Raw genomic sequence first — 27427 nt, forward strand, 5'->3', positions numbered from 1 at the left:
TCACCAATGGGGCAGAGCAGGACTTCAAAGACATGGTTATCGCCTCTTAGTAAGCACAAAGGAATGAATCTATAAATGTGTTTTGTCTTTTTCATAGGTATCATCAGTCCCAAAATAAGCTGCAAGGCCTCCCTTGGCACCAGTCCACTAGTCAGACAGGATGCACATTCCATAATCTCCTCCATGTAGCTACATATCACTGATTTTACAAAGTGGATTTGAAGTTGGGGTACATGGTAGTTAATCCCCGGTAATAAGGGAACTATTCAGGTTATGTTCAGTAAAGGTTTCAGTAACTTACCTGAGCTCAACCTTTATTTTGTGCCTTAACTACGTATGTTCTGAAGTACGAACATGCGTGGTTAAGGTACAAAGAAGGGAGTTGGCGAAGGAGGACGACGCAGGTGACAACGGGTCGACTAAGGTAAGTGGGGGGTTTTAGGTTTTGGGGAGGAGGTGGGGGGTCAGGGGGTTTTAGGTTTTGGGGTGGGGTGGGGGGCGGGGCGTTTTTGGTTTTGGGGAGGGAGTGGGGGGTCAGGGGGTTTTAGGTTTTGGGGCGGGGTTGGGGGGGGCGTTTTTGGTTTTGGGGAGGAGGTGGGGGGTCAGGGGGTTTTAGATTTTGGGGTGGGGTGGGGGGTGGGGCGTTTTTGGTTTTGAGGAGGGAGTGGGGGGTCAGGGGGTTTTAGGTTTTGGGGCAGGGTGGGGGGGTGGGGCGTTTTTGGTTTTGGGGAGGGGGTGGGGGGTCAGGGGGTTTTAGGTTTTGGGGCGGGGTTGGGGGGTGGGGCATTTTTGGTTTTGGGGAGGGGGTGGGGGGTCAGGGGTTTTTAGGTTTTGGGGCGGGGTTGGGGGGTGGGGAGTTTTTGGTTTTGGGGAGGGGAGGGGGTGGCGGGTGAGGGTGTTTTAGGTTTTGGGGCGGGGTTGGGGGGTGGGGTGTTTTTGGTATTGGGGAGGGTGTGGGGGGTCAGGGGGTTTTAGGTTTTGGGGCGGGGTTGGGGGGGTGGGGCGTTTTTGGTTTTGGGGAGGGTGTGGGGGGTCAGGGGCTTTTAGGTTTTGGGGCAAGGTTGGGGGGGTTGGGCATTTTTGGTTTTGGGGAGGGGGTCAGGGGGTTTTAGGTTTTGGGGCGGGGTTGGGGTGTTGGGGCGTTTTTGGTTTTGGGGAGGGGGTGGGGGGTCAGGGGGTTTTAGGTTTTGGGGTGGAGTTGGGGGTTGGGGCGTTTTTGGTTTTGGGGAGGGGGTGGGGGGTCAGGGGGTTTTAGGTTTTGGGGTGGGGTTGGGGGGTGGGACGTTTTTGGTTTTGGGGAGGGGGTGGGGGGTCAGGGGGTTTTAGGTTTTGGGGCGGGGTTGGGGCGTTTTTGGTTTTGTTAGGGGAGGGGGTGGGGGGTCAGGGGGTTTTAGGTTTTGGGGCGGGGTTGGGGGGTGGGGCGTTTTTGGTTTTGGAGAGGGGGTGGGGGGTCAGGGGGTTTTAGGTTTTGGGGCGGGGTTGGGGGGTGGGGCGTTTTTGGTTTTGGGGAGGGGGTGGGGGGTCAGGGGGTTTTAGGTTTTGGGGCGGGGTTGGGGGGTGGGGCGTTTTTGGTTTTGGGGAGGGGGTGGGAGGTCAGGGGGTTTTAGGTTTTGGGGCGGGGTTGGGGGGCGGAGCGTTTTTGGTTTTGGGGAGGGGGTCAGGGGGTTTTAGGTTTTGGGGTGGGGTTGGGGGGGTGGGGTGTTTTTGGTTTTGGGGAGGGGGTGGGGGTCAGGGGGTTTTAGGTTTTGGGGCGGGGTTGGGGGGGTGGGGCGTTTTTGGTTTTGGGGAGGGGGTGGAGGGGTGGGGTGCGGGATGTAGGGTCAATGGTGCCTATTAGTAATGATTTTATCAGGAATGCCTTCATAACGAAAATCGTTGTTAAGGCATTCGTGGTAAAATCATTAGTAGTAACAACGAGGTCGGTGTTCCGACCTCGTTGTTAAGGCACTAGTTGTTTAGGAAGTCGGTGTTCCGTCGTACAACCATCCCACTCTAGTTTATTACAATAGAGAGTAATTTAATAAACAAAATTAAATAAGTTGAAGCAGATAAAAGTTTAAAGATTTAAATAAAAACAGCACCAAAAAGTGTTATGCACTAACACGGGTCATCTGTTCGAGCTTACCCAGTACCATTGCCTGATTTAAGGCCAGCCATGATAGAGATGAATTTAGAAACCAGGCTTGACCCATTTGAAAGTTTGATTTCTGAAATGGAAGTCATAAATCTAGGCTGTGGCAGAGAAGGGCCCCATAAGACAGGAAAGCGGTCAAATGCAGTCCAGGTGAAACTGTTGACATTTGGCAGGATAGCTACCAGAATGAGAAGTTCAAAATTCACACTCAGGTCTCTCCCCAGATGGATAAGCTTGGCAGCTTCACTGGTGAAGATTTTAACGTTCAGACTTAGTCACTTTTTTGGAGCTCAGATTTCTCCTGTGGGGAAAGACTGCAAGCTGTACACAAACACAGCTCCACAAGGCCAGATACCTTCTCCACAACATCCCAATAAGACAGATTTACTGCTGTGGGAAAGTTAAGCGTGGGAGCAACCTCAATCTTTGGCCCACTGGCAACATGCCTTCGTCAGATTGACTTGGCAAAAAGTTTCTAAGTCCTAGGTTTTCAGGATGTTAGGAGGACTACACTTTGACACAGCTGATGGTCCCAGAACCTCAGGAACAGCACATGGGGGAAATGAGTCACTCCCACAGAAGCTAACAGCAGGATTCCGTGCTCCTGTGCCTAGCCTAAAGGTGTGGCAAAGAAAATGAACAACCTTTCCCCTGAGGTCACTTAAAAACTGGTTCTTTTTATATATATGGTTCTTGTTAAATACCCTTTGGGATTGGTACCTGGCTGACTACAGGAACAAAGGTAGAAGCAGTCCCAGATGTTAGCAACGTCTGTCTGTGACAGGGCAGGCCTCTTAAAGTTCATTATGTTAATTAGGCTCCTGGGCATTGCCGCGATGGATATTCTGACAAGAGAACAGAACATCTAACCCCCCTCATACTTCCCCCCAAGGGTCTTTGTTTCAGCTCTGGGAGCAAGTTCACACCTCATCAAGGTGGTCTTCAGATCCTGGGAGATAGTTGGAAGTTCATTCAAAATGGCTTAAGAGGCTTTAGAAAGGCAAAAGGTGACTTTTTAAAAGTACCTTTTTAGTTTAAATCCATTTCGCCCATTTAGTGTGCCAAGCTTTTATGCTTTGGATCACTTGGCTTTGGCACCTTTATTATATATTACCTATGTCTGACTGCAGTAAGATAAGGGCACTACAATACAGCTAGGGTAATGGGCAGTGGACTGCTTCCGTGTGAACATGTGTGCACATGAATGTGTGTATGTGTTGCAAGCTGCACATAACAGACTACCATTGTGCTCAGCCTGGTATGTGCTCATAGGTAACCTGTCTGTGGCAGTTTTAAACTGCAAATTAAACCTGTCAAAGTACCCCTTTGTGATAGGCCTAAACCTTCATTTTAAGTATTATTAAGTCACCTACATTTAGGCCTTATTGCCCATAAAAGATATTTAATCGTAGGACATGTTGAAATTAATATTGAGCATGTCCTTATAGTGAAATATCCCCAAGAACTATTTTCATTGTAGCACGACTGCCTGCTGCCATATGGAAACACTGGGCTATATTGTTAAATGCATTAAATGCTAAATAAGGATTGGTATCAGCGAGAAGAACAAGTTACTTACCTTTGGTAGCGCTTTTTCTGGTGGATACAATATCTACTTGTCGATTCCTCACCTTTTGAATACTACAATGTACGAGTATTCAACTGACATTTTTTCTTTTTAGCTCTCCACATCGACGAGGATGTCAAAATGGTACAGTTCTGCACACAACTCCATCTAACGTCATCAGAGCCATATGAAATGCTTGCCGGCGTGCTGATGTCAGTTTCACCCACTTTTTTTTACAGTGCCTTTGAGGCGAACGAGTGAACACCAACATCAGAAGCACAACATGTGCAAACACATTACAAAAATGTTATATATATATATATACATACATCCCTATATACACTTACATTCTGAATATAGAACTTTCCAGAAACACATACATATATACTTCATTCTTGGCATAAGCAGACAGGCAACTGGAGGCTGGTTGGACTGACAGAAATCCATAGATAGATAATTTATCCATTAGAAAAAGCGTTACCAAAAGTAAGTAACTTGTTCTTCTGATGGATACATCTACCTGTGGATTCCTCTCCTTTTGAATAGAATCCCAAAGCAGTACCGCACTCAGAGGTGGGTGACTATCTGGCTATTCCAAGAAATCCTGCAGCACAGAACGGGCAAAATGGCCGTCCCTCCTCACTTCTGAGTCCAAGCACTAATGTTTGGCGAAAGTGTGGAGGGAAGCCCAAGTTGCTGCCTTGCAAATATCAACAACTGGCACACCTCCTGCCAAAGCAGAAGTAGTAGACTTAGCTCTGGTCGAATGAGCTCTAATGTCCTTGGGGAGATCTTTCTTTGCCAATGAATAACATATCTTAATGCAAAGAATGACCCACATTGATAATGTTCTTCTGTGGACGGCTTTGCCCTTCATTTTGCCCACGTAGCCAATGAATAACTGATCATCTGTCCTGAACTCTTTTGTCTTGTCCACATAAAAGCTTAGCGCTTGCTGTGGATCCAGGCGATGCAGACTTTCCTCCTCTTTAGAGGGATGGGGATGAGGGTAAAAGGATGGAAGTATGATGGACTGCCCTATATGAAAAGGAATCACCACCTTTGCAGGAAAGCCGTCCTGGTGTTAGCATGGAAAGTGATAAAAGGCGGTTTCACACTTAGAGTTTGAAGCTCACTAACTTGCCTAGCCTTCGTGTTCTCTGTAATAAAAACAGTTTTAAACATAAGGAACCTTAATAGGCAACTATGCAATGGTTCAAACGGTATACCCATCAGGTACTTTAAAACCAAACTGAAAGCCCACTGGGGCATTATTAATGGAGTCGGAGGAAAACTATTAGTCAATCCCTTAAGAAACCTTAGGACTTAAGGGTACTTAAATAAAGAGGGTTGATCAGGTAAACAAATAATGCCGACAGTAGGGACAGATAACCCTTCACTGTCGCAACTGCGCAACCTTGCTGTGCTAAGGAGAGAGCAAATTATAAAACATTGGACAAATGGGCCTTTAAAGGATCAATGTGTCTCTCCTCACACCATTTAACAAATTATACCAGCATAGACATTTGATATAACATCCACCACATCTGGAGGGGAGGGAAAAATAATTCAGATTGCCCAGTTGAATCTCCAGGCTCTAGGGGTGGGGGTGTAGAACCTGATCCTGAAACTGCGAGAGGAGGTCTGCCCTGTGAGGGAGACAGAGCAAAGAGCACAGTGAGAGCTGGAGGAGGTCTGTGTTCCACACCCTTCTTGGCCAATCCGGGGCTATTAATATGACTTGAGCCGAATCTTGGTGAATCCTCCTCAGAACCCAAGGAATCAAGGGTATGGAAGGAAACGCGTAAAGCAGCTGGTTGTTCCAGCTCAACTGAAGTGCGTCCCCCAATGCTCCCTGCATCGGATACTGGAGGTTGCAGAACGACGGGCAGTGCGCGCTCTTGTGAGCGGCAAAAAAGTATATATGAGGCATCCCCTACAACTGGAAGACGTGATGAACCACTTCTGGGGGGGCGTGGCTAGACTGCCGGCAAGATGGCCGTCACTATGTGAGGCTCTGCTGGGCTTAGGGCATAAATCCTGCATTTCCTCTGTCAGAGCGGCAGCAGCCGTGCTCCGCTGACGGGGCGAGTCCTCGCTGGCGGTGGTGCTCCCGTTTCTTCCCGGGCTGATGGAGGCTCTGCGGCGGGCGGCTGCATGCGGCTGAGGGGCGGGCTTGGGCCTGCTCTTGGCCCGTGGCGCTGGGGACGCGCCCCTGCGTTGATGCCGGCTGATTGCCGGCCGAGTCTCCAGAGGAAGAGCTGCCGCTGGCTGTGTACTGGGGCCAGCCGGGGCTGAGGTAAACATTTGCAGCACGCCTTGGCGGTTATTTCGAACCGTGACCCTGCGGCCCTGTGCATTTGCAGGCATAGGCCTTTGCGGACCTGCAGGGGCGCCGCTTTCCCATGCTTGGTGCCGGTGGGCTGTGCGGCTCTGCTGAGCCCGGGCATCTTGGCTGCCGGCGAGGGCATGCCTGTCCCTCGAGGATTTCGTCTGGGGCAGCCGCCCCAATACTATGTGACTGACGGGCCCCTTCTGTTCTACTGGGGGCCCGGACACGACCCTGCTCTGGGACTGGGACTTTCTTTGCCCTCTCTGGCGAGGGTGCTTAGTGAAGGGCCTCTGGGCAGCCCCATCGCCGGTCAGATCGGACCGGGGGGTCGTTTAGGCCCTTTGGAGGCAGGAAGAGCCGGCTTGCACCCTGAGGGGGCCTGATCTGGGGCTGGCCTTGGCCCCACTGGCAGACTAGTGGTAGGCTCCCTATCTTAGTGGTGGACGGAGACTGCCAGTAACGGAGGGGAGGCAAGCTACCTGAGGGACATCGCGCTATTATTGGAGCCTCATATTTGTGGTGCTGCCCTCCTGCGTGTACCTGGTGAGCTGGTTTCCTCTTTTCAGCAATTGGAGGGGAGTTTTCCTTGGTGGGCTCATGGCGGCTGCCAGCATGGGAAAGACGGAGCAAAGGCAGGCGAAAATCTCCTTTGACTGAGGTAGGAGGAAGGGAGGCGTTTCTGCCTCTCAGTCGGGAGATCTTCCTTCGGAGGATGGACCTTCGGACACATCGGTCAAAGCCTTGATATGGATCTTAAAAACAGTTTAGCTGGCATAGATCCTAAATTAGATCACCTAACTGAACAGATGGACTGCATCAAGACCAGAGTGGATGATCATGATGCCCGCTTTGACCAGTTAGAGATGTGCACTTCGGAGCTGGAGGATCAATGACACGGAGAGCAGGAACAACTGCTGCGGATGGAACGGGTGCTGGAGGTTATTCGCAATAAAAATGAAGATTTGGAAGCTCGGTCGCGCCATAACAACATTAGAATGATTGGTCTCCCGGAATCCACGGATATGGGCAGGATGGAGGATTTTGTGGAGAAAATGCTTGCAGACCTATTTCCTGGAGAGCTTTCCAGGATGCTCATGGTGGAGAGAGCCCACAGATCTCTTGGCCCTCGGCCTCCGCCAGGGACTTCGCAGCGACCCATTATTATTCGCCTGCTGAACTACCATGATAGAGATGCTGTGCTGCGGCTAGCCAGAGAGAGGCACCCAGTGATTTATAAGAACTCTGAGCTGAACTTCTTTCCAGATTACACCCCTAGTGTGCAGGCGGTGCAAAGGGCCTTCCTGCCAATTAAACGCTTGTTAAGTTTGACTGATGCCAGATTTTCTTTTATTTACCCTGCGAAGTTCCGAATACAACATGGGGACACATTACATTTCTTTACGGACCCGAATCTGTCGGCTAGGTTTGTTAAGAAGATTCCCCGAGGCCTGCAGCTATGGGGGCGACTGACGCTGGAGTTGAGCGAGCAGACCTAAGTGACAATGATTAACTGATTATGAGTGCTGGAGGACCAGTAGGTCTTGATGATTATCTGGGAGCTTTGTATCTTTGTTTTTCACATTTGACGCTCTGACGCTACACCTGTTACCTGGGCCCTCTGCCCTCCCCTTCCTGCCCTGGTATGGTTGGCGGGTTGGGTGGCTAGTCTACGGCCCTTGGATGAGTCCTGTCACTATGTTGTGGGTCTTTAATTGCGTTCCTTCGAGTTTGGGGGGTGGGTTCTGGTATTGACCTGGTTGGGGGGTCTGTGTGGGTGGGGGGTGGGTCTGTTTGCAATTTGTTCCCTTTCTGTTCTTTGGTCTTTTATCTCTGCTTCCTTTTCCTATGTGCGGCTGGTGGGGTAGGGGGAGTGGTGTGGTGGCATGGAATTTTGGTATTGTTACTTTGGTGGCACTGGCTAGGGTGACGCTTCTTTGTTGCCTCATCTGGAACGTGAGTGGCTTGAATGATGGACGTAAGGTGCGGCTCATGTCTGCCTATGTTAAGCGCCAGAATATCGACATATGCATGCTGCAGGAGACGTACTTGGTAACGACTACGCAGCATCCTTTGAAAGCTGGATGGATCAGTGAATGTCACAGTGCGGTGTTCTCATGGTATACGAGGGGCATGGCGATCTTGCTGCGCAAGGGGCTACATTGGCACACGCAGCGGGTAATAGTGGATCCGAATGGGAGCTTTGTTTTGATGAGTGGAACACTACCAGGCAGGCCTTGCAGGCTTGTCTCGGTTTATGGTCCTAATGTTGACGACCCTGAATTTTTCTGCGAGGTCTGGCGCCTGGTTGAATCGTTAGGGGGTGGTGCTGTGATTTGGGTAGGGGACTTCAACATAGTCCTTGACTCGGAGAGGGATCGGGAAAACTCATCCAGGGCACGACACTCCGCCGCTGCTAATGCTTTGTCGACAGTTGTGAGTGATGGCGCCTTGATTGACATATGGAGGGCGAGGCATGGGGATAAGAGGGAGGGCACATGTGTCAACTACGTGCACAATAGCTGGTCGCGCCTGGATCGCTGGCTGGGCACGTGCGATGTGGAACTTTGGACACAATCGGTGGAGCATCTGGCTCGAACCCTGTCGGATCACTTTGCGGTCATGTTGGAGCTGGAGATGCCGGGGGGGGCGAGCGCCGCCTTTGCCTGGCGTCTGCCACAGGGGGCGCTCCGGGATGCGGCGTTCCGCAAGGAGGTTCGCGAGGCTATCACTCAATATTTTGACGAGAATAGTGGATCAGTGGACTCTGCTGGGACTCTCTGGGAGGCCTTTAAGGTGGTCATCCGTGGTGTGTGCCTGTCGAAGCAGCACAGGGTGTTAAGATCATTGTGGAGGCAAACGGCCGATTTGGAGGCTCGAATTGCTGATCTGGAGGTCAAATTGGTGGCAGATTGGTCTGGTGAAACGCTGGCGGCCTTGCGGTGCGCGGTGTCTCTTTATGAGGAGGCCTCTTTGTGGGAAATTTGCTTTTTGGGGAAGTATGCCAGGGCGAGGCACTATGGCGAGGGAGATAGAGCAGGACGCACGCTGGAGGACATGCTACGCAAACCTGGCCTAGCAGCTATGTTACTGAAATAGATGGGTTGGAGGGTGAGCGCATGGCTGGGACAGAGGGAGTTATGAAAGTTTTTACTAGATATTTTATGGATTTGTATTCTGCTCACCAAGTTGAACAGTGAGGCTGCGCAGGAATATTTCTCCAAGATCAGCTTGCTCTGGTTTGACGATGCACATAGAGCTTATTTTGAAGCACCCTTCTCTGTGGAGGAGGTGAGAGAGGCGATTAGCGGCCTACCCGGTGATAAGTCCCCTGGATTAGATGGCCTGAGCCCTGCTTTCTATAAAGAATATTCTGATATACTAGCTCCTCAATTGTTGGAGGTTTGCGCTGAGGCGATGGAGACCGGAGCTCTTCCCGCCTCCCTTTAGGGAAGCGCTGATTGTTACGATTCTCAAGCCTGTCAAGGACCCCCATAGTTGTGATTCGTATCACCCACTCTCTATGATCAACGTGGATAATAACATTTTGGCCAAGATGATAGCGGCGCGATTGCAGCCGTTGATGTCTTGATTGGTGCTTCCTGACCAGTCTGGTTTTCGTCCGGGGCGGTCGACGATGCATAATCTGCGAACGTTCTTTGCGGTGATGGGCACGCTTGAGGCGGAGGAGGAGGCGGCTGCGGTGTTTTTAGATGGCACAAAGGCGTCTGACTCGCTGGCGTGGACGTATTTATTTGCGCTGCTTAGCAGAGTGGGCCTGGGTGCGCGATTCGTTAAATTGATTTGGTTGCTGTACAAAGACCCTGTCGCTCGATTGCGGATGAATGGCAATATCTGAGACCCCTTCCCGGTTGCCCGGGGGACCCGCCAGGGTTGCCCTCTGTCCCTGCTCCTTTTTGCAATGGCAATGGAGCCGCTCACAGCCTTTTTGTGACAACACCATAATAATAGAGAGGGATGCCGTACCGGCAGCGGCCTATATTAATCTCGATGTACGCTGATAATATATCGCTGTCTGTTTGCGAACGGAGCAAGAACCTAGATGTTCTGCTTAACGAGATTGGTCGATTTGGCGCCTTTTTTGGCATAATGATCAACTGGTCTAAATCGGTTGTGCTGCCTCTTACTGTGGGGACGGCGAGCTTCCTGTCCTGGTATCCTATTGAGTGGCCAGAGCTCCGGTCAGATACTTGGGAACCTGGCTGAGCTGTGATGTTGAAACGCTTTGGTTGGCTAATTATGTAGCTTGGCTGGAAGACAAGATCGAGGTGTGGTGCTCGCTGCCGTTGTCGCTTATAGGGCGCATAGCTATTGCTAAGATGGTCATGCTGCCAACAAATCTGTACTTATTTGTGAACCTTCCACTGGCACTTACTGCTGGTTTCCTGCAGTGCCTCCGTTTGGCCCTGATACGACTTGTCTGGGTGGGCGGCAGCCCAGGATTGCTTGGGAGAAGCTGATGCTGCTCTTTGAACTGGGCGGCCTGGCTGCCCCTGATTTGGAGCTCTATTATTATTGTGCGCAGGCCCACTTTGCGTACTATTGGATTTTCCCTGTGCGCTACGTACCACATCTTGTGCCTGAGAGTGATGTGGTGTGGCCGGATAGGCTGCCGCAGGTCCTTGGGTATTTGTCTCGGCCCGGTCCCGTGGAGTGGATACGGTGGCATGCACCTTTAGGGCCTGGGCGGCTTTGTTGCGACGGTCTGAGACATGTGAGCCCTTTGCTCCCGCGATGCCAGTGCTGGATGTCGCTGATGACAGGATGTCCCGGGACGTGCAGCTGCGGGACTTCCTTGATGGTTTGGGTTTGTCTTCTTTGGGTTATTGGTTTGAGGGGGGAGGCTGATCTCCTCGGAGGCAGCACTTGGAGAGGGAGCCGATAATGCTATGCATCGGTTGTATGTTTTGCGAGTCTATGCGATGCTCCGCGCGTGTTTTGAGGGTCTCCCGACGACTCCGAGGACCTGCCGGGCTCTGGAGATGTTGTGGTGTGTGCAGTCGCCACACAAACTCATTACTAGGCTGTATGGTTGCCTGCAGGAACAGCAAAGGGATATTGCTATGTCTGCTAAAGCCAGATGGGAAATGGACGTTGGGGAGTGCATTTATGAAGACGCGTGGAAGAAATGTTGTGCGCATATGAGAGTACTGCCGCCGAATTATCGGCTGCGGCTTATCCATTTTAAAATTCTGCATTGTTTATATTATACCTCTCGAAGTCTCTACACTATGGGGCTGCGCACGGATGCTAATTGTGAAAGGTGTTGCGCCCCTGACGCTGATTTCTTACACTTGCCATGGAAGTGTGGGGAGGTGCGCGCATTCTGGCTGGAGGTGATGCATGCGATTGCGGAAATTACTGGATTGGATCTGCCTCTTTCCCCTGTGCTGGTGCTGCTTGGACTGGTGGATGGGGTGCTGATGGCTTCACGAAGGCTGGTGGGACTATTACTGCTGTTGGCTAAGCGCAGAGTGGTGATGTGTTGGGGGAGAGGCCAGGCTCCTAGCGGGGCCGACTGACTGCGAGATGCAGCGTTTTGTCAGGAGCAGTTAACAATTTTTTGGGAGCTGGTCCCTGAGGGCTCAATCTGGAGTCTCATAAATGAAATGTTGTGTGCTTCCTCGGTCGGCCATGCACATGGAGGACCCGCTCTGCGTTGCCGCTTGTCTGTGCCATGTTAGTTTGCTGGGATGGATGACTGTGCTGCCCGTGTTCCTCCCTGCCGCACTTCACTTCTTTTGTTGGTTCCTTACCTGTTCTTTTCCCCCCCTGGGAGCGTGGTAACATTTAGCCCTTTTTTTGAGGTATGTTTCTAATGTTAATCCCAATGGCCAGTACGCGATATGTTGGCCGGATCCTGCTGCACTGAGTATAATGTGACTATGTCCCTTTTTACATCTTATTATTGACTGGCCATAAAAGATTGGCACTTGGCCATTGCCGGGATTGTCTTTGTTTGTATTTGCCCTGCTCCTGGGCTTGTTGTTGTATGTTTATTAAACTGAATAAATAAGTTAAAAAAAAAAAAAAAAAAAAAAAAAACACCTCTGGATGGAGACGCCACTCCTGGTCGGCTGAAAAGTGGTGGCTGAGACTGTCCGCATGTACATTGAGAACTCTGGCCAAATGGTTTGCAACTATGCAAATCGGATGGTCCTGAGCCCAGGACCAGAGTCATAGAGGCTCTCTGCAGAGAAGGTATGATCAGACTCCTCTGTTTGTTGATGTACCACATCGCGGTAGTGTTGTTTGTCAAGACTTGAACCGGCTGACTGTGAATGGACGGGAGGAAGGCCTTGAGAGCCAGGCGTATCGCCCGTAACTCCAACAGATTGATGTTAAACATCTGTTCCACTGAAAACCAAAGACCTTTGATCTCCAGATCCCCCAGATGTGCTCCCCACCCCAGAGTGGAAGCATCTGTTATGACTGTGATCACCGGAGGTGAAAGACAAAATGGCCTCCCCTGCGATAGGTTGCCGTCCACACTCCACGACTCCTGTAGGCCCTGTAGAGGGGGTTGGCAGATTGCTGACTCTGGTTGCTGCCTCCTACGAAAAGAGGAGCTATGGCCAAACCCCCTAAACCTACAGAAGGGTCTATAGCTTGAGGAGAGTGATTGAAGACCTAAAGACTTAGCCATGGCTTTACACTCCTATTGTTTGCAGATTGTTCCATGCGCTTTGATTCTCTATCCACCGGAGTCATGGGGGAGGAACCAGGAACAGCCTTTGTATAACAAGAAGCCTGGACCACCAGACTTTCAGGTGACGGGTGCTGAGTGAGGAACTGCAGGTCGCCTGGTGCAGCTCTATATCTCCTGGCAATTACTTTAGAAAATGCCAGAGTAGTGACAGGTTTGCCGGTGAAGCCGGAGCCAGCACTGGGATGTCACTCTGAACATGGCACTTAGAATTACAGATGGATCCGTCCCAAGAGTCAGAAAAAATGGATACTCCTGTGAGGCAGGCCCCCAACTTAATTCTGTTTTTTCAATCTCCTGATCCACTGGAGTAAGAGGAGAGAATTGTGCAGGACTCGTAGGCAATGCCAAGATCTCCACCAAAGACAGCGCAGGTGATATCTCAGCCGACTTCGGCTAAGGAGGTGAAAAGGTGGGACTCACCTCCCAGGTTGACCGGTGTCAAGATTTAGAAGCAGGTGACAAAGACCTCGGGCTAGTCTCTCGGGAAGGGCGACGCCAAGAGCTATGACCCCAACAACTCTTCTTATGCGACCTCGAGGACCTGCGCAACAACAACTTCTCTTGAGGTCTTGATCTTATGCAACCACGCTTCTCTTTTTTAGCCTTTGCCAGGAACAGTTTTGCTTCTCTTTCCTTCAGTGCCTTTGGGTTTGTACTCTGGCAAGAAGAGCATCCCCTGATGTCGTGGTTGGAAATCAGGCACCAGAGGCAATTTTTGTACGGGTCAGTAACTGACATGACCTCCATACTCTCTACAAGGTTTAAAGGCTGACTTCATCAGCAGAGACATTGTAACACGATGAAAACTTCAACAAAGAAGTTCCCTCTAAACAGTGTAACAACAGGAGAGGTAGAAAAAGCAATAGCGTCAAAGGCTCAGAAAAAAAGGGAACTGACATCAGCACACCGCTGAGAACTTCTTATCTCTCCGATTATGTCAGACAGAGTCGCGTGGGAGATGTACCATTGTGACGTCCTCACATGGTGAGCGAGAAAGAAAAGATTTCCAGCGAACGCTGACGTATTGTGAGTATTCAAAATGTGATGAATCAACAGGTAGATGTATCCATCAGAAAAATGCTTCTTCCACTCTTTTGAACTGTAACTTCAAAAACTCTTTAATGTTAAAGTCAGATTTAAAATTATTATTTAAATATTTAAATAGACTCCACTGCCTCTACAAATGCTTAGCACGACAGACAGGAGGCCATAGGTTGTGTGAAGGGCACAGCACAGGAGAAAGCTGGAGCAGGGAGCCAGCGAAACCAGCGCCTCACCTCCTTTTTGAGGTGCTGTGAGGCCTGCTGAAACTGCTCCTGGTGGTGGCATTTATCACCAGGAGCAAAATGAGCCTAAAATGAAAAGAGGCAGTTCAACTGGTCCTGAGTTATGCACATTAAAAACATTTGCCTAATCAGGTGACGGAGCTCTGCCGCCTCATTTAAATTTACCCTGAGGGTGGGCCAGTGCCCGTGGGTGGACCAAGAATAATTTAATTATTTTTCTAGGGAGGAGGTGCACATGAGGCCCTCTCACTTGGCCTGGGGACCCCGGCACTCATGCCAGCATCAACTTAAGGGGGGCCCAGGATCACATTCCATTGGACCCAAGACAAATACCGAGTCCTGGGATCCCACCCCACGACCCAGTAGAATGTGGTCACTCCCTGCCTCAGGACCGCAAGCGAAGTGGGCAAGAAAGATTTTGCTGGCACACTCTCAGCAAGAACATGTCTGGTCATGGGGACCTTGGAGCACCTCCCAAGGCCCCTACTGTGAAATCTGCTCTGGAATGTCCCAGGCAAAACTGGGCATCCCCGCTAAAAAAATAAAGTAAGAAAAAGAAAACACATGGCGTGAGGCCACAGTAACCAAATGACGGTGGGAGAGCCCAAAGCTAAGATGTTCACTGCTCAATAGCTACAGTGCCCCAAAAGTCTCTGCAGGGGATTTTGTTTTATAGATTTGTACCACTCTGTGGTGCCTTGATCTTGGAAGGGACACCACTAACATGTTGGCAAAGTGTTATGGAAGGGCTGAAGGAGTTGCGGCAGTCCCCCCGGAAAGAGGTTAAATACTACTCATAAGTCTTGACGATCATGAAATGCTTGACCCCAGGAGAGTTCTTGACATTTTTTAAACCATTTCTAAGGCTAGAATGTCTGTTCTATATCTCAGGAGTGTAGGGACCTATCTGGCTAGTTCAATGGCTGCATTATATGTAGCCAAATGTGGGATAAACAAGGCTAAGGTACATGTAATGCTGATTTTAAAAGCTTTATTGTCAGTATATTGTTGACAGTGGTTTGGATAAACACGTCAATGGTTTACTGACAAGAATGATTGCATTTAAACCCAATCACTGATTTCAATATTATAATGATAATTTATAACAAATGTTTGTTGGGCCTTTAATGTGATGATCCGCTGACAAAGCCAATAGGCCTGCCTTGTATCTCAAGGCGCTAACTTTTGACAAAGCCAATGGGTCTGCCTTATTTAAAGCGATTCCCCCTATTTTGTGATGTTCTATCTGGCATAGGTAGATGGGTACTATGATTTTGGTGATCATGATCCATAGAATATCAGAATGCCATCAAAGGTATTTTGAATCTGCCTGATTGGATGGTTTAAACCCAGATCTTTGTGACTGGGAGTGAATGTTTGCATTGTTTAGCATTCAACCATCATCTGTTCTTTTTGCTTTTGTCTCTCTAAGTGGGAAGGGTATGCCCAGATGTGGGTCCCGTGCTCATTGCGCCACTGGATTCAAGCTAGCCTAGCTGATGAAGGGTGATACCCCAAAACTATTCCCAGCATGCTTGTTTCCGGTCCAGGGATGACCTGTCTTGGCACTTTGGGGTGGACTGCTCCCAGGGGGAGCTGGGATCTAGACTCATTTGCATATGGCTGGGTCCAAACTGGGGTGGCGTGGTAGGTAAAAGAAAACAATGGATTAAACCCAGATCTTTGTGACTGGGGGTGAATGTCTGCATTGTTCAGCATTCCATCCATCATCTGGTCTTCTTGTTTTTGTCACCCTAAGTGGGAAGAGTGTGCCCAGACATGGGTCCTGTGCTAACTGCACCACTGGATACAAGCTAGCCTGGCTAATGAGAGGTGATACCCCGAAACTAGCCCCAGGATGCTTGTTTCAGGTTCAGAGAAGACCTGGCTTGACAGTTGGGGTTGGACTGTTCCCATGGGAAACAGGGTCAAGACTGATTTGTATATGGCTGGGTCCAAATTGGGGTGGTGGGGTGGCGTGGTGGGCAAAAAAACAATGGATTAAACCCAGATCTTTGTGAACGGGGGTGAATATTTGCATTGATCAGCATTCCGTCCATCATCTGTTCTTCTTGCTTTTATCGCCCTAAGTGGGAAGGGTTTGCTCAGACGTGGGTCCCGTGCTCACTGCGCCAGTGGATTCAAGCTAGCCTGGCTGATGAGGGGTGATACCCCGAAACCGGTCCCAGGATGCTTGTTTCCGGTCCAGGGAGGACCTGGCTTGGCAGTCCGGGCTGGACTGTTCCCATGGGGAACAGGGTGAAGGTTGATTTGCATAAGGCTGGGTCCAAGCTGGGGTGGCGTGGTGGGCAAAAAAACTATGGATTAAACCCAGATCTTTGTGACTGGCGGTGAATGTTTGCATTGTTCAGCATTCCGTCCATCCTCTGTTCTTTTTGCTTTTGTCATATTCTGCACTGTCACTCTAGCGGTAGAAAAATGTGTATTGCATTCCAATAGTGGCATTTAAGTTAGAGGCTTTGTGTACACCTTGTACAATATACTAGGGATGTATACATAAGTTAAACATGACAATAAGGAGTATAACCAGTTCCATGTACTGGGGCCTGGACAGCAGAATCTCACTGCACAGAGTCAAAGAAACAGTATTATCATTCCATACAAATGGGGGTGATCATCCTAAAAGAGGCATTTTGCTACATATGCAAAATACAAAACCAGTAGTTACTGCTATATTTTTGCACAACATGCATCTTTTTTGGACATAAAGAAGCATTTCAGGGTAAAGAAATCGTGTAAAAATACAAGAGCTGAAAATAGTAGACACTCGCTTTCCCTTGCACTCTAGCTAAATTGTGACATGAACAGCACATAACTCCATGATGAGGTTTAATAGCATAGTATGGGGAATTTCGTATTTTAAGCTACTGTGGAATTACCAAATTTATATCAGCCTACACTAAAGTACTCCAAGTGTGCTTTTTAAAACTATAGGAATGCTAAGATCAGATTCAGTAAGTGTATGTGTAAAGATAGAAAAGGAATGTGTTTGCATCCCAAAGTGAAATCGTAGACTATTATTAAAGATAAAATAACAGCACTAAGGGGCATATTTACAAGCCCCATGTGCACCTCAGCGCTGCAGTAACGTCATTTTTTTATGCTACAGCAGCGCTAAACAGGCCGTAAACCTGCGTCGTATTTACAAAGTGGCGCAATGGTACCATTGCACCACTTTGTCAACCCTTGTGCCACAATATACCTGCGCCAGGTATAATGTATGCAAGAGAGGTGTTCCTCCACATGGAGGCCCAAAAAAATGACGCAGTGAAACCTGCAAGATTTTACTGCGCCATTCTAGTGTCATTTTTTAACGCCTTTGGCACTAGTGCTATATCCTATGGGCCTCCCACAGCTTTGCTGGACTAGTGCCGATATTTTGGGTGCTAGTCCAGCAAAGCGCCACAACTACACCAAAAATTTTGGCGCAGTTGTGATAACAAGCGCCATGATGTGCTTATTGTAAATGCGGCGATACTATGGTATCATTAGGGGGGCTCAAGGCAGCTCAAGGAAAGTGGCGCATCGTAGCCGATGCATCAGTTTCTTGTAAATATGCCCCAAAGAGTGATAAACACCTTCAGACAAAATGTTCAAACCCATACGTGATTTTGCCTTTTTTAAACCGGCATCAGTAAATGGAATTCAAAATATCTACGAGAATACAGAGCCAGCAAATTAGTTTCGTTGTGAAAATTTGGGAGAAGAGCTTCCAGTGTCTGGAGCAGCAAGGCACCTGTTAAACACCTATAATTTTGCTCAATTTCCACAGAAACAGCCATAGAGAAACAATAAAGTTCTAACTTTCATGTTTACCAGCCCTGCAGAACAAAGAATGTTTGTCTGACAATGGATGACAAGTTTTTAAAGATAATACATTTTATCGGAATAGTACTAACATCAAAGACAATGCAAATGACTGCATCAAAGTACATTTTATCCCACCTTTGTGTCGTCGATGTATACAAAAAATTTCTGGCTAACTCGTTCTTCCATTTTTCAGCTGCAGCACTAGGTGAATCCTTTAAATGAAATGAGAACAAATTTAGAAAAGCATACTGCAGAACTTTATGATTTACAGTACAATCTCGGGATCCTCTTTTATAAAAAACACAAACATCTCATTCATTCTTTATATTAACAAAAGAACCATAAATGTCATCTTACCAGTGCTATGATTTTGAAAGAAAGTATTGCTGAGTAACTTACATAGTTTATCCCAGCACCAAAATGGCAAGGAATGTGCGTAAACTCAGGGCCATATTTACAAGACCCGTGGCGCAGGGCGGCGAAGCAAGTGCTAGCTGTGCCGCCCTGCGTAAAGGGCAGAAATGCATGTATCTACAAGATACAGCGCATTTCTCACCTCTCCCCCTGCGCTGGCACACAAATTGCTGCCATGCCCCATTGCAGTCACCCTGCACCATGGTGCAAGGGTGTTTGAGTTGTGGGGGTGATTTCCTCCTTCTATGTGTGCTGCAGAATGCAGTACACATAGTAAGAGGAAAGAACTGGGAGAAATATAGATATTTCTCTCATTGCGTCAGTCTTACAACAACAGCTTTTGACGCATTAACAGGTTACAAAACCTTGTAAATCTCAGAATGCATCAAAATCCATAGATGTTACTTGGGAACACCGGTGCAAAACCCATGGAAACGCCTCCATGATGCAAAGTAACTCAAAGTAGCGACTTGCGCTGCGTTGCCTTATTCCATATCTACAAGGCCATGAAAAGCCAAGCAAAGTGGATTTGCGTGGCCTTGGAAATATGAGTCAGCAACTGGCGCTGCCGGTGCATCACAAAAAGTGATGCACCGGTGGCGCACGCTGCTTGTACATATGGGCCGCAATCTAACTCCAGTAACCCCTTTATACATTCAAGGCATGTCTTCCATTCTTAGCTGCTTTTGCAAAGAGGTAAAACCTAAATATAGGCTAAGAACATATGGTTTTGATGACACCTATGTGTGCCTTTAAAAACGCTGAATTAAGACATAACTTACATGTTACTTTAGACCACCAAAATTTGTTTTGCATATATATGTACCACCACCTAGCCTCCTATTCTGATTCTACTGCAGCATTTGCAGAATTAGTAAATATCTGGCAACGTAGTACTATAGGAAATTCTGTAGCACTGCGTTGGGCAAACAGTAAAAAATTGTACTGCACCATATTTAAAGAGATGCATGCTGAGTATTTCAGTGGCTGCACTCGTGGATAAAAAGTAAGTCAACAGGGTAGTGTAGAATGTTTTACTTGTAGTGCGCCCTTCAGTACAAATGTTTATGTTATAAAACTTCCAGAAGGCACCATCCCCATGTAAAACACAGAGGGTTCGTGGGTCACACTCCACTATATCGCCTGTCTCTTATTAGAAAGAGGGTCTATCAGATCTAAAACAGGCCTTATTTTGCAAATGACTGCAACTGATGTATCTGTGTTGCGTTTGCTATTTTGTGCAAACATGTAGTAAATCTGAACCATGGTCTGCTGGAACACTGCACCAACAAGGACACATCTCGGCTAAAGGAACTCTTAACATGATAATTTAGATGTGCCAATGAGCAGTTCGACACAGTGGTAGAGGCAGGCATTGATAATAACCCCTTGGCATGCTGTTGTTATCCAGATTTATGGTAGTAAAAAAAGTGATTTAGATATTTTGGAAGCAAGTGAAAAGTAGTAGTGAAAATAGTTAGGCTGGAGGACTTCTAATTTGCAAACAAACATCTTGCTGAGTATGCTGCATCTTTGTTTACGGTCCTAAATTCAGATGTGCATTCATGCAAAAAAAATAATCAGATGAAGTCTGTGGTCATCTGTAACTCCAATCCCAATGACAAAGTTCAGAACAGAGAACTCTTACTCTATATTTACACATTATGGGCCTCATTTACGAGGCTATAGCCGCACACTGCACCACCAGAGTGCATTTTTTTAACGTTCTGGTGGCGCAGTGTGCCAGCCCATATTTACAAGGCCACGCAAAACCACCTTGCGTGGCTTTTTATGGCCTTTTAAATATGGACCACTTTCACCCATAACACTGTGTGAAAGGGGAGTTCCATGGGTCTCGCTTGGGGTGTTCCCACGCAACACCCACGGAACCAGAAGGAATCTGATGCGTTCTCAGATTTACAAGTCTGGGAATGCGTCAGATTCCTACACCACCTCAAGGCTGGCGTAAGAATGATGTAACAGGGAGAAATAACTTTATTTCTCTCTCTTTTTTCCTCTTTCGAAAGAGAAAAACACCTTTTGGGATTTTTTTGTGCAGGGAGGGGTCCCTTCCTGCACAAAAACAATCATCCCTGCAATGCGGACATCCTTGCACTAAGGTGCAAGGGTGCCTGCATTGGTGCTAGGCAGCAATTTGTGCTCAAGCGCAGGGGGAGAGGACAGACATGAGCCGTATCTTGCAGATATGGCACATTTCTGTCCTATCCCGGTGCCACAGGGCAGCACAGCAAGGCACTTGCTGTGCCGCCCTGCTGCATGGGCCTCATAAATGAGGCCCTTTATGTTTTTTCGATCATGTTTTACTGGGTGTAAATCTTGATGTGGTATGATCTGGCCGGATCCCTCACTTGGGAATATCGGTCCAAAGATGGGTGTTGGACAATGATGAGTAAGACAGACAATAAGGGGAGAAAGATACCAATGAGGATGAAAGTGGGGAGTTTTTAATTGTAGCTGTAATTGTATTCATATAGCACTTACTATCCTTGATGAGGTGTTAGAGCACTTTACGGTGAGTCGCATGCTACTCTGGAACCCAAGGCTAGAGGTTAATCCAGTAGGTACTGCGATCAGTCATGTGTTCCCAGGAAAAATCGCACACATATGCTCCAGTTACTTTGTGATAGATTGTATTAATACCAGTTAGGAGTGATCATTAGTGAGGGCTATGTGGTTTCAGGTGAATGGTTGGTGAGATAGATAGACTGGCAGAGATTAGGTGATGTTAGGTTCCAGGGATAAGGTTTTTAAAGGGAAGAAGTTGAAGAAGTTGTGATCTCTGAAAAGAGGTATCAGTCAATTGCAGAACTACAGTAAGAAAAATTACTGTGGACAGGCATGAGACTCAGAAAAGGCTGTACTCAGAAATAGAAGTAGGCAAAGGTGGAAGGTAGGAAGAGGGTCACTGAAAAAAGAAAGGAGAGTAATCAAGCAGAATTAAGTCAACATCACATTTTCATGCAGGGTTTTAGGATTATAGAGGGAGAAAGCTTTCTAACATAGCAAGCAATTGGAGGACGTAAGCTGTAGAAAGAATCAACATTATACATAGTGCTCCATAATCAGGGCAATCAGCTTAAATGTGTGATTCAGAGAGTACACTTTAAACATTAAGGCCCTCATTACGACCCCTACCAGTCGGCGGTAATTTGGGGAAAGGTACTGCCAACAGGCTGGCGGTACCTTTTCCCAAATTATGACACTGGCGGTTTGGCTCAAGCCAAACCGACAATGTGCTACTCCGGCCTCCAGGGTGGTAACGGCCGCTGGGCTGGAGACTTCAGTCCGTCACATTCCCACCCTCTGTATTATGACCCCACCTACCGCCATGGTTTTCGTGGCAAGCGTACCGCCACGAAAACCATGGTGTCAGGGAATTATTTCCCTGGCATTGATAGGGGTCTCACCTAACCCTATTCAAGAGTATGTTTTTCACGGCTGCGCATGTGTCTAGTCTAGTATATGCATTGTACTCATAAGCGAGGCAGAGTGCTGGACATTTGTGGGTTCCATTTTGAAAGCCCCTGGGCTGTTCCTGTGCGCAAGAGGAGGTTAATGTGCTTTTCCAGACACTGGAAGTGTATCAGGAGAGATGCTGGAGGGAGGAGACAAACAGTGTTAGAAATTGGGACTCTAGTTGGCAGAGGAACGCACCCTGTTCAAGTAGGAACCACAATCCTAGTCAGGTTAAGTCACAACACAACCTAAATTATCCTGTGCAAACCCTCCGTTAGCTTGGTACAGAGCAGGCAGGCTTTACATAGAAGGCAATGTGTAACAGTGAAAACACTACAAAAAGTACTTCATACCAGTATAGAAAAAATAGATAATATTTATCTGAATAAAATAAGTCCAAAATGACAAGAATCCAATAGGCACAAGTCAAGGTATCACTTTTTAGAAGTTTAGGTAAGTCTTAAACCATAGGAATAAATGATTGTATCTTTTCAGCAGAAAGTACTTGGGATGTGTCCAACATAATGATGCAGAGGGCTACAGAGGAGGCAACGAGTCGGAAAGTAAAGCGATGTGTCGACTTTTCTGCCATGGCAGAGGTGATGCATTGATTCTTTCCTCGCTGGCAAGGTGATGCGTCGGTTTCTGGGGGTGCAGCCTTGTCTCCTTTCTGCGGTGTGGAGATATTTTGAAGCCCAGGGATGATGCTGCAAGGATGAAACAGGCGCTGCATCGATCCGGTAGGCACTGCAGCGATTTTCCAAACACAAGAGATGTGATGGGTCGATTTTTGCAGGCATTGCGTAGATTTTCCGACGCAGTGAATTTTCTCCCTTTGGTGAAATCTTTGATGACCCTGAGACTTCTTAGCAGGAGGCAAGCTCAGTCCAAGCCCTTGGAGATCACTTGTGGGGGAAGACAAAGTCCTTCCAGCAGAGTCAGAGAGCAGCAGGCAGCAGGGCAACAAGCAGGAGAGCAGTCTTTCTATAAAAGCAGTCCAGATGAGTCCTTGGGGCAGCATGGCAGTCCCTCTGACAGAGTACAGATGTAGGTCCAGAAGTGTCTGATTTTAGGGGGTCACAGATCCTGTAAAAATACACAAATGTGCTATTGAAGTGGAGACATCAAAGAGTGGTTTTGAAGTAAACCAGTTCCCCTTTCAACCCAGTCCTGTCTGCCAGGAGATCTGTGGATGGTTGTCAGTCCTTTGTGTGAGGTCAAGCCACTAGCCTTTGAAGTGTAAGTGAGGGCCCCTCCACCCTTCCTGGACAGGAAGACCAATAAGTATGCAGATGAATGCAGATGCAGCTGAGTGTCCTGTGTTTATGGCTGTTTGGGTGGAATGCACAAGGGAGCTGTCAACCAGCACAGACCAGGCATGGATTGGAGACAAGCTGTAAGGCACAGAGAGCAGTAAGTGCAGAGAAATGCATACTTTCTACAAATGACATTTCTAAAATAGTAATGTTAAATCCAATTTCACGAGTAAGCAGGATTTCTCACTACCATTCCAACCATACCAAACATGACAATGCGAATCCTTTTAGAACAGAAATTACCACTTAAAAGTATATAAGGGAATCTCAAATGCTGGCCTACGAGAAGAGAAGGCTTCACAACAGTGAAAAACAACTTTGGGTGTTTTTCATTACCAGGACATGTAAAACCTACAAGTACATGCCTTGCCTTTTACTTACACAGCAACCTGTCCTATTAGCTACCTAGGGTCTACCTTATATGTGACTTATATGTAATAAAAGGGGAGTTTAAGGCTTGGCAAGCAGTTTTAAATGCCAAATCGGTGAAACTGCACACACAGGCCTTGCAACGGCAGACCTGAGACATGGTTATGGAGCTACTTATGTGAAACTGGGCTTCTTATGTGATTGCCACAATCAGTGCTGCAGGCCCAGTAGCAGCATTAAATTACAGGCCCTGTACACATGTATTGCACTTCACTAGGTACTTACAAGTAAATTAAATATGCCAATGGGTATGAGTCAATGTTACCATGTTTTAGGGAGAGAGCACATGCACTTTAGCACTGGCTAGCAGTGGTAAAGTGCCCAGAGTCCTAAAGCCACCAAAATCAAGGTCAGAAAAAGAGGAGGAGAAAGGCAAAAAGTTTGGGATGACCCTTTAGAGAGGACCATTGTCCAGCCGACGGTGAAGTGAGGACAAAGGAGACAAGACTCCTATAAATGTGATGAAGTCTTCTCTTTGACAAGGGCTACCGACCAGTATTGCAGTGTGTAGCACTGGCACATGGTGAATGGCAGGGATCAGAGGGTTGCAGTCTCTGTTTTTCAGAGTGATTAGTGTATTTTAGGTAAAACCACCCTTTTGTCCCCTTCCTGGTCGGTGTCTGTATGGCTGTTCATAACAGGTTTGTTCACACCTCTCTGCCTCTGTTGTGGGTGATCCAGGCTGGAGGCTACTCTGTCATGAAGAGAATCACCCCATACAAAAGCTGTGTCTGAAGAACAGGGTAGAGAGGCAATTAAAAATGGAAGCCACCACAGTTCTCCTACCTGTAGAAAGATATTAACACTTTCCTGTGAAACATTCATTAAAAAAAACATTTTAAATATTTGCAAAAGGTACTAGCTGCAAGGCAACCCATCTGCTGTTGGTCTATTGAATGTAGGAATGATACTGCATGCTTGGAACAAATTCATCCTATAGGCATGCATTTTTAAAGTGCCAGGCACATTCTTGGCTTCCTCAACCATAAATCAGTAATTTTTTTAACATCTGAGAAAATAATGCATATTTACAGGATAAGGAAGAAAATATGCAACGCCCTAGAGTCTGTGTAAAAATGCAATATTCAGAAAGCGAGAAAACACAAGACCATGTATACCAGCATGCGTAATGCCAAACGTAGTAGAAAAGGAAAAAAAGCAGTGCTGGGTGCAGGTCTTTAAAAAAATCATCCCAGAGTGTGTTAAGGATATAGCTGTTAAGGAAAGCTAAAGTGTGTTGGAAATGGCCCTTTCTGCAGTGTTTCCCCTGTCAATTTAGCTTCTGACCTCCTGTTTTGATCCTGTACTGAATTTAGTTTTTGATGGCTTTAGGACTCTTGGCACTTTACCACTGCTGACAAGTGCTAAAGTGCAAGTGCTCTCTGTCTAAATTGTACTGGTGAATGGTTTATTCATGATTGGCAAATCTGATTTGCTAGTAAGTCCCTAGCATAGTGCACCATGTGTGCCCAGGGCCTGTAAATCAAATACTACTAGTGGACCTTCAGCACTGATTGTGCCACCCTCAGGAGTAGCCCTGCAAACATGTCTCAGACCTGCCACTGCAGTGTCTGTGTGGGCAATTTTACCTGCCTGTTCAATATGGCAAGTGCACCCACTTGCCCGGCCCAAATCTTTTCTTTTACTGCATGTAGGTCACCCCTAAGGTAGGCCCAAGGCAGCCCCATGGACAGGGTGCAGTGTATTTAAAAGGTAGGGCACATACTGGTGTGTTTTACATGTCCTGGTAGTGAAATACTGATAAATTCATTTTTCACTATTGCAAGGCCTAACTCTCCCATAGGTTAACATGAGGATTCCCTTGAAATATCCTTCAAGTGTAATTTCCTATTGGGAGCAGATAAAGATGTGGGGTTTGCGGGTCTCTGAACTCAAAATTTTAAAATTCATCTTTTGGTGAAGTTGGTTTTTAAATTGTAAGTTTGAAAATGCCACTTTTAGAGAGTGGGCATTTTCTTGCTAACCATTTTGTGCCTCTGTCTGGCTGTGGAATACACTTCTGGGTCAGAATTCCCCCTAGACAGTCACAAAAAGGGCGCTGAGGGGACCTAATGGGTCTTCCGGGGCTAGAGGGGTGGGAGGAGCTCGCACTTGCTCTCAATATCCAAAAAAACAGTCTCCAACCACCTGGAGTGTGTCTGAGCCAGGGCAGGAAAGGCGGGGTCTTGTGCACTACAAAGACTTTCCTTTGAAGTTTGACTTCTTGAAAGGCAGAAATGGGTATAAGAATTGGCCCTCTTCAAACACAGCTTTAGAACACTTTAGGACATTCTGCCAGGGTGAACAGCTAGATGCTGTTGGAGGGACTGCCACTTGCACCTGAATAGGGCAGTACCTGTCTGTCCTTACAAAAAACAGTCTCCAACCCCATGGAGTGTGTCTGGGGCGCACCTTCGCTTCACTGGGCGGCGTGTCAAAACCTTCAGCGATAGACGTTTATAATGTTAACACAGCCCCAAAGGCTGCCTTGCGATCCATACTTTTTATTTATTCATATATACATATATATGTATTTTTTGTTTGTTTGAGGAAAGGCAGAGTCTTGTGCACTACAAAGACTTTCCTTTGAAGGTTGCCTACTTCAAAGGTAGAAATAAGTTCTGCTTTCTCCATTCCATATTATAAATATGTCATCAATGTATCATAGCCATACCAGTGGTTTGATGTTAGAACTCGCAAGTATATAGTCCTCCAGTTTGCCCATGAAGATATTTGCATAGGAAGGAGCCATCCGAGTGCCCATAGGTGTCCCTTGTATCTGCAAATAATGTTTACCATTGAAGGTCAAATTGTTGGATTTAACGATAACTCTTGCAAAGTTGGTAAGCACATTTATTGAAGGTTTTTTCACAGTTCTTTTGTTAAGAGCTTCAGATAATGCCATAAGCCCATCATCATGTGGTATATTGGTGTATAATGATGTAACATCAAATGTAGCCAGAAGAGTGTCATCATCAAATGTGTTGGTTTGGTTTAATGTTTCAATAATCTGAAGAAAGTGACTGGTGTCCTTAACAAATGATGCAAGTTCTTGGACAATGAGCTGGAGGTGCAGGTCAACAAATAAAGATAGTCTCTCAGTGGCCGTATCATTGCCAGAGATGATGGGGCGGCAAAGATTGATCATTTTGTGAATTTTGGAAAGCATATAAAATATTCCAGGTCTTGGTTTGGGGTGAACAAGTATAGCTGCTGTTGTTTCATCAATGAGGTTTAAGCTCCTGTACTTTGCAACCATGTTCTTGATTTCTTTGTTCAAGTCTTCTGTGGGATCAGTTTCTGAAGGTTTGTAAGTGTTGGTATCCATCAGTTGTCTCATTCCCTCCTCAGTATAATCACATATTCAAGATAACCACTGCACCACCTTTGCCTGCCGGTTTATATATATACCTACCTTCATGATATTTTCCATAGTCAATATTCTTGTTACAATATTTTTGCAGCACAATATTTAAAACTTGACATTCTGATAGTATATCTTGCAGGATGCCAAGTCTGCTTAATCTTGTCAAGTCCTAATTCTAACAAAGCCTCACTCTTCCACACCTTATACTTCTGATCTTTTAATGCCTAAATTCTCCCATCATCACTATTTTCGTTGTGTTCCTCATTTTCTCACCCTATTATGCCTTCTTTCTCTTGATCAGGTTAAATTCTGATGATGAAAAATAACTCCCTGGTGCCCAAAAAACGAGAGAGGGTTCTCACAGACTGCCCAAGTTAAATATTGGGTACTTCGCAACACCAACTACTGCCATGGTCTTGTTAACGCTGAATTTTACTAATGAATATTCATGTATTTTGAATGTTGAATTTGCATGGATAATGAGTTAACGTAGAGAAATAATGCACACATTTGAAATTTCGCCTACTTGAGTGGTCGCCAATGTTCA

The 27427-nt window shown here is 47.0% G+C and overlaps 1 protein-coding gene across 1 annotated transcript in view; it reads right to left on the reverse strand.

The window, feature by feature from the left end:
• The window catches only part of SPMIP7 (sperm microtubule inner protein 7), a 189774-nt gene that overhangs the window by 94081 nt on the left and 68266 nt on the right, over nt 1–27427 (reverse strand). Inside the window, exon 3 of the mRNA XM_069216922.1 lies at nt 18013–18089. Coding sequence (XP_069073023.1) covers nt 18013–18089 — 77 coding nt within the window. The remainder of the gene's footprint in view (nt 1–18012; nt 18090–27427) is intronic.

This window comes from Pleurodeles waltl, chromosome 2_1 (genome assembly GCF_031143425.1).
Source record: "Pleurodeles waltl isolate 20211129_DDA chromosome 2_1, aPleWal1.hap1.20221129, whole genome shotgun sequence".
In the NCBI taxonomy this organism is placed as follows: Eukaryota; Metazoa; Chordata; class Amphibia; order Caudata; family Salamandridae; genus Pleurodeles; species Pleurodeles waltl.